This window comes from Octopus bimaculoides, chromosome 27 (assembly GCF_046866305.1).
Source record: "Octopus bimaculoides isolate indiv1 chromosome 27, ASM4686630v1, whole genome shotgun sequence".
In the NCBI taxonomy this organism is placed as follows: Eukaryota; Metazoa; Mollusca; class Cephalopoda; order Octopoda; family Octopodidae; genus Octopus; species Octopus bimaculoides.
Window position 1 is genome coordinate 3,118,338 of NC_142954.1, and position 7,500 is coordinate 3,125,837.

Consider the following 7,500-nt stretch of genomic DNA (forward strand, 5'->3'; position numbering starts at 1 on the left):
TAATTATATATTATTGTATAGAATTCATTATGATGTAATATAATCTTCTCTATTAAATGTTTTCGAAAACCGAGCACAAATTTTATCCCTTCCTTCAAAAATCCGACACTCATACACAGTTGCAGGTATGTCCACGTGGTTAACAAGTTCCTCCAGCAACCGCGGGATGGGACGTCAGTCCCTCGCAGGATTACTTACTATTGCCAGCTGAGTGGATTGGAGTAACGTATAATGAATATCCTGGGTCAAAATGATATCACAGTCGTTGCATGCCTTTATACATACATATATACATACATGGATGTATGTATATATATATATATATGCACACATGTATGTATATATATATATATATATATATATATATATATATATATATATATATATATATATATATATGATATATATGTGTATATATATATACATGTATGTATATGTGTATATATATATATATATATATATATATATATGTATATATATATATATATATATATATATATATATATATATATATATATATATATATATATATATATATATATATATATATATACATAGGCATAAATATATATATGAATGTATATATGTGTACACATATATACATATGTATATATAAGTAGTGTCTACTTACCAATATAGATACGGCTGAAGGTCCAAAGGTTATCCATTGGAAGATGCTGCTATCGACCCAACATCTGAAAGAGAAAGCGAAAAGATATATAAGTATTTCTATTTGGTTCATAAATATCATCAACACTAAAACCACCACCTCATCATCATCATCATCATCATCATCACCATTATTATTATTATTATTATTATTATTATTATTATTATTATTATTATTATTATTATTATTATCATTATTATTATTATTATTATTATTATTGTTCAGTAGTTTTATTTTTATAACTTGCTTTCACTTCACTACCGAGCGCAGCTCTGTGCGCCTTGGGTATGTGCTGTGGTTTGCTGTGATGCTCTTATGGTTACTGTATTGAAAGTGTTTTGCGTAGGATGTGTGCAGTGCCCAGTAGTGCAATTTTCTGTATGTTATATATATTTGTAAGTCCTGGTGTTTTTGTTATGTATTTGTCTGAATATTATTATTATTATTATTATTATTAATATTGAGTGAGAGAGCAAGTGCATGCCATCAAAGTGACACTGGGGTAAAATATATGAAGCCCAGAACACCCATCATGACTACCCGACTGATAAGGGTACACCAGGCACATTATTATTATTATTAGTAGTAATTGTAGTAGTAGTAGTAGTAGTGGTTGTTGTAGTTTAGACAAATATTTGAAATAACTGAAATATTTGGTGTAATTTTTTAGTTGTATGTTTTCAACGCTTCATGTCAAGATTGATGCTTAGGGTCAGATCGACGGTCACATACATATATACACTCATATATACACACCCACACACATATATACACTCATACACACACACACACACATACACACACACACACATACATGTATGTATATGTATATACATACAAGCATTCTTATACACCAGAGAGACACGTATATACTCTTTTTCTGATACCCGGCATCCAACCTACATTCGGAATGCGTTAGCGATCACGTGCAAATGTGCGTGTTTTACATGTGTGTTTGTTTGTGTTTGCGTGTGTATGTATGTGTGTGTGTGTGTGTGTATGCGTGTGTCTGTTGGAGTGTGAGAGTGCGTAGGTGTGTGTGTGCGTGTGTGTGTGTCTGTCTGTCTGCATGTAGTTATAAAAAAGTCTGTGTGTCATGCACTTAACGACACGCACAAAAATTTCTATTGATGAAGTTAGACTTACTTTGGTGTAATAACTAAGAAATAACGCCATCTAGCGGAAATCTCTCTCCTACCATCGAAGTAAAAATTTCGAGATATAAACAGTTACTAAAATAAAATTAATCTGTTTATATATATATATATATATATATATATATATATAATTATATGTATTTCTTCTATCTTAATGAATAATAATTCTTCGGATAGAATAAATGGGTTAATAGAAACCAATGTAGCAAAGAACACAAAATAACTTTGGTGTTCCTGTTTTTAAGGCAGGAAATCCTTGACATTTTGGGTATTTGAGTATATTTAAAAATTTAAGGAATGGAGAAAACGCATGTTATAATTGCATACTTTATTCCTACATATGTTTCAAAGGATTACAACCTGTGTGATCCATAGGGATCTTTGATATTAAAATTGTAACCTTCTCATCAGGGAAAGCATGGGAATCATCTTAAACGTAAGACATTATGACCGAGTTCCCATGCTTTCCCTGATGAGAAGGTTACAATTTTAATATCACAGATCCCTATGGATCACATAGGTTGTAATCCTTTGAAACATATGTAGGAATAAAGTATGCAATTATAACATATATATATATATAAAAGTTTGACTGAGTTCCACGTGACTTACAGTTTGATGGGCGCGAAAGACATCTGATCAGACACCAAGAGTAGGAGATGTATGAGATGGATGCCTCCTACGCTCACACAAAGCTTTAAATCATGTTGATCTGAGTCAAACTATCTATCTATCTATCTATCTATCTATCTATCTATCTATCTATCTATCTATCTATCTATCTATTTATCTATCTATCTATCTATCTATCTATCTATCTATCTATCTATCTATCTCTCCATCAGTCCGTCTGTCTGTCCGTCCGTCTGCCCGTCTGTCTATTTATGGATAGATGGATATTCTAAATACGACAATAGCGTCTTTGATTATACAGTCTTCTCCAATTTAACCTGTCGTCAGTTCACGTAGTGCATTCCTATTGGCGGGATTGACAAACCGTTGTCTGTGCTATTCAGCAAAGAATTAATACAACGCTGAAGTTTTATTCGTAGCGCCGAATTATTGGGGTTTCTCGACCGTGAACACGTCTTCTTCCGATGTATATTGGTGAAAGATATATTGTTAGATGAATACTTAGAAGCAGACGCAAGCACACATACACACACACATACAAATGTTTATATATATATATGTCTGTCATACCGGCCATGACGAAGGGAAATAGCCCTGAAACTCGAGTCGCCTTTATATATATATATTTATATTTATATATTTATATATTTGATCCTTTATATTGAACACTCAATATTTCATCTACATTCAATACTTTCTTTCATGGTGCCATCCATTTTTATGTTATTTTATTTTATATTGTATATTGTATATTATATTATATATTGTATATTCCATATTCTATACCCCACGTTAGTTCTGCAGGAATATAAATAAAACATAAAAAACAGACAGTGTTGGAACTCTTTTGAACAAAATAATATATTCCTCTATACACAATCATACAAAAAACCCACCTTTTTTGTATTTATTTTTACTCACACACACACACACACACACACACACACACACACACACATATATATATATATATATATATATATATATATATATATATATATATATATATATATATATATTTATAATCATAATTAAGGGATCAGCAAGCATTTGCTTCACCATATACCGAAGTTCAGAAATAGCAGCTAAAAAAGCTGAGACTCCAACAGATAGCATTACTTGTTTTGCCTTTGTGAGTTACAAGTAATGCTATCTGTTGGAGTCTCAGCTTTTTTAGCTGCTATTTCTGAACTTCGGTATATGGTGAAGCAAATGCTTGCTGATCCCTTAATTATCTTTATAAATGTATGGGAACTTTTAAATAAGTTCTCCACCGATAATGGTGCTTACATACCGAAGGGCTTGGTAAAAATTATTAATTGTTGATTTATTAATAAATTAATAAATTGATAAATCTTTACCCTTTTAATTTGTATATATATATATGTATGTATGGGTGTGCGCAGACTATCACAGCGTATAGGTCTCATATTAGCCGTTCAAAAACAACACAGACTGTTAATTTTGTTCGAGCATTTAGTACTTGGTATCATAAATTTTCCACGTCAGTGACCAGGTGGCAGGTGGTGCGACGACCGTTTTGACACCGAATAATAAACGTTTTGATTCAAGTTAACAGCATCCACACACACACACACACACACACACACACACACACACACACACACACATATATATATATATATATATATATATATATATATATATATATATATATATATAATATATATATATTATATATATATATATATGTATATTATATATATATATATATATATATATATATATATATATATGTGTGTGTGTGTGTGTGTGTATAAGCAACGTGCTTCTTTCAGTCTCCGTTTATCAAAAATTCACTCACAAGACTTTGGTCAACTCGGGGCCATAGTAGAAGACACTTGCTGAAAGTGCCATGCCTGTGCCTATATAAGAACGGTCATATTTCTTGGCCCTTGTCGACCAAATGCTATTCACGAGGAATTTACCAACAAGAAGCATTTGTAGGAAAAGAACCTTTGTCTAAGATGACGCACACTGGAATCGATCCCAGAATCACAAGGCTGCACGGATAGCCTCTTAATCACACGTCCATGACCATTAGGGCCCTGTTTCGATATATTTAAATTCCCTTCAGACTTCGTTTAACCTCAATCAGGATGTCACTAATTTCTAATTAATATTTTAATTAGGAAGGGCCAGAGATTGTGAGATTCAGTAGAAGTTAATGTTGCTAGCATGGTAGCAGCAGCAGCTGCAGCAGCAATAGTAGTAGTAGTAGTAGTAGTAGTAGTGGCAATAGTCGCGTCAGCGATGGTAAGACAAGTGTCTATGGTGACAGCCATGGCTGTAATGGACGGGAGTGGAGGCGGGTTTTCTAATGGTTTTCGTAGAAGTCGTTCAGTAACGATGGTTGTGGTGATGATGGCGATGATGATGGTGGTGATAGTGGTGGTGGTGGTGGTGGTGGTGGTGGTGGTGATGGTGGTGGAGGTGGTGGTGATGCTGGTAATGGCGGTGGTGATGGTGGTTGTGGTGGTGGTGGTGGTGGAGGTGATGGTGATGGTAGTGGTTGTGGTGGTGGTGGTGACAGTGGCGGCGATGGTGATAGTTCTGGTGGTGGTGGTGATGGTGGTGGTGTTGGTTACGATATGTATGTGTGGTTGTGTGTCTGTGTTTCCCCCCCCCCCCCCCCCCCCACCATCACTTGACAACCGATGCTGGTGAGTTTACGTCCCCGTAGCTTAGCGGTTCGGCAAAAAGAGACCGACAGAATAAGTACTAGGCTTTCAAAGAATACGTCCTGGGGTCGATTAGCTCGACTAAAGGCGGTGCTCCAGCATGGCCGCAGTCAAATGACTGAAACAAGTAAAAGAGTAAAAGAGTAAAAGAGTATTACATACGTCAGGCAATGATAGATATTTTAAGAACTTACTACTACCGGCCTTCTGCAAGGCGACTCCAAGAATAATTAACAAATTGTAAATAAAAGACGAACTTACCGCAAGGTGTGTTCCTTGTACTGGGATCGAACCGCTGCGTAGATTGTTGTCAATATTAGAGGAACACCTGCAAATATAGAAGTAGTAATTATGAATAAGTAATTTTTAATTAGTATTGATTGTTGTTGATTACTGACACATGCTTTGAAAGTTACGAAACTCCCGAGAATCGCTCTTAACTGTTGGAGGTGTTTGCCGGTGAAAGTTTTCAGTTGCGGGTTCGTAGATCGCACCCGCTAAAAGGCCGACAGAATTTTGGGGGCATCACAGCGTTTCATAAACCCTATTCAGGGCATGGCCCATCAAGAACAACGCAGAGACAGATGAGAAAGAACTTCGAGGGTTCTGGTTGAAAAGAAGGGGTCGATGACGTCAGTAGAATATCTCATAGGGTTCCTAGACCTAGTTCGGTGTCCCCCTTGGATGAGGACGTATTCTGTAAGAACTAAAATACCCAGTCGACCCCCAGGGGACAGCCCTGACGCCGTGTCCAAGTATCGTATGTGGAGATGTATGCTGATACGAAAATTTCTAACATTAGCCAAAGTTTTATTTATCACTTTTGAAATTTGAATGAATATTACTAGGCGTGGTTGTGTGGGAAAAAAGCTTGTTTCTCAACCACATGGTTCCGGGTTCAGTCCCACTGCGTGGCACCTTGGACTGACCACAGCCTTGTAAGTGGATTTGGTAGACGGAAACTGAAAGAAGCTCGTCCTATATATATATATTAAATTCTTCACAGAGCTCTCTTCACTTATGGCATCGCTTGCGCATCGGCCCTGTTCGCTAGATTTAGCCCCTGCGGACTTTCATCTCTTCCCAAGATGAAAATGCGGCTCAAAGGTCGCCGTTGTAACACCGTTATCAAGATCCAGAGCGAATCGCAGAAGTTCCTCGACTCGCTTACTTAGAACGACTTCCAGACCGGATTCGAAAAATGGCAGGAATGCTGGGAATGACCGGTGTATTGCTGCGCAAGATGAGTATTTCGAAGGAGATGATGTTAAAACTTAAGTAAATGTTTTTTTTATTAAACATAATTAGTCCAGGAACTTTTTGATACCATCTCCTATACAATAAAATGCTCGGCACAGACTCCCTAGATATATGAAAAGTAAAACCAGCATCGTTTTAATTCGAAACCGAAACGCAAAGACTCATAGCTAAATAGTCTATAATTTAATCCATCATGAAATAAACCATTTCTGTTAGGTACGATTATAGTCGAAAATATCGGAAGCAATATTTCACACCGAAGAATTTGCTGGATTCTGTTAACCAATTTCAACAAGAGGTCACTAACAATAAATTTGCTTCCAGGTTCCTTGTCTGACACCACGTGATTTTCATTGAAATCTTCGTATAGATTTCATGCATCTGACATCCGAGATATAATTTCTTTGACACAATAATTGTATGGACTATCATTGATACTAGTTAAACCATTTCTTCTTCTTCTTCTTCTTCTTCTTCTTCTTCTTCTTCTTCTTCTTCTTCTTCTTCTTCTTCTTCTTCTTCTTCTTCTTCTTCTTCTTCCTCCTCCTCCTCCTCCTCTTCCCCCTTCTTCTTCTTCTTCTTCTTCTTCTTCTTCTTCTTCTTCTTCTTCTTCTTCTTCTTCTTCTTCTTCTTCTCACCATAAACTCGAATCAACTTCTAAATCGAAAGTTCTAACTAAAGACTATCAATTATCAGAGAATATCGATCATTACAAATTGTGATAGAATTCACACAAGTAGTAGTAGTAGTAGTAGTAGTGGTTGTGGTTTTGGTGGTAATGGCATCAGAGGCGTTGTTATCTGTCTTATATACAGCTTTCCTTCCCGACTAAAATATAAATAATAAAGAGATATCGTTGGGCGCACGTCAGGAGGAAATGCTTCGAACAAAGCGATTATTCTGCCATTGTATAATAATAATCTACATCGACGGATTAACATTTATCATTTAATCTAGCATGTTACATGATATTAAAAAGAAAATCAGATAATCAAAATGGTTCTGCTAGATGCCTTTATCTTGTTCAATAGGATAGCTGACAGCCAAGCTGACAACGTCTATTGAGGTAGAAACACGT

At 35.7% G+C, this 7,500-nt stretch overlaps 1 protein-coding gene across 1 annotated transcript in view; it reads right to left on the reverse strand.

The window, feature by feature from the left end:
• LOC106871148 (calcitonin receptor) overlaps positions 1 to 7,500 on the reverse strand; it is a 100,784-nt gene that overhangs the window by 31,442 nt on the left and 61,842 nt on the right. The window contains exons 8-9 of the mRNA XM_089343476.1: positions 5,424 to 5,490; positions 632 to 695 (exon numbers count right to left, since the gene is read on the reverse strand). Coding sequence (XP_089199602.1) covers positions 632 to 695; positions 5,424 to 5,490 — 131 coding nt within the window. The remainder of the gene's footprint in view (positions 1 to 631; positions 696 to 5,423; positions 5,491 to 7,500) is intronic.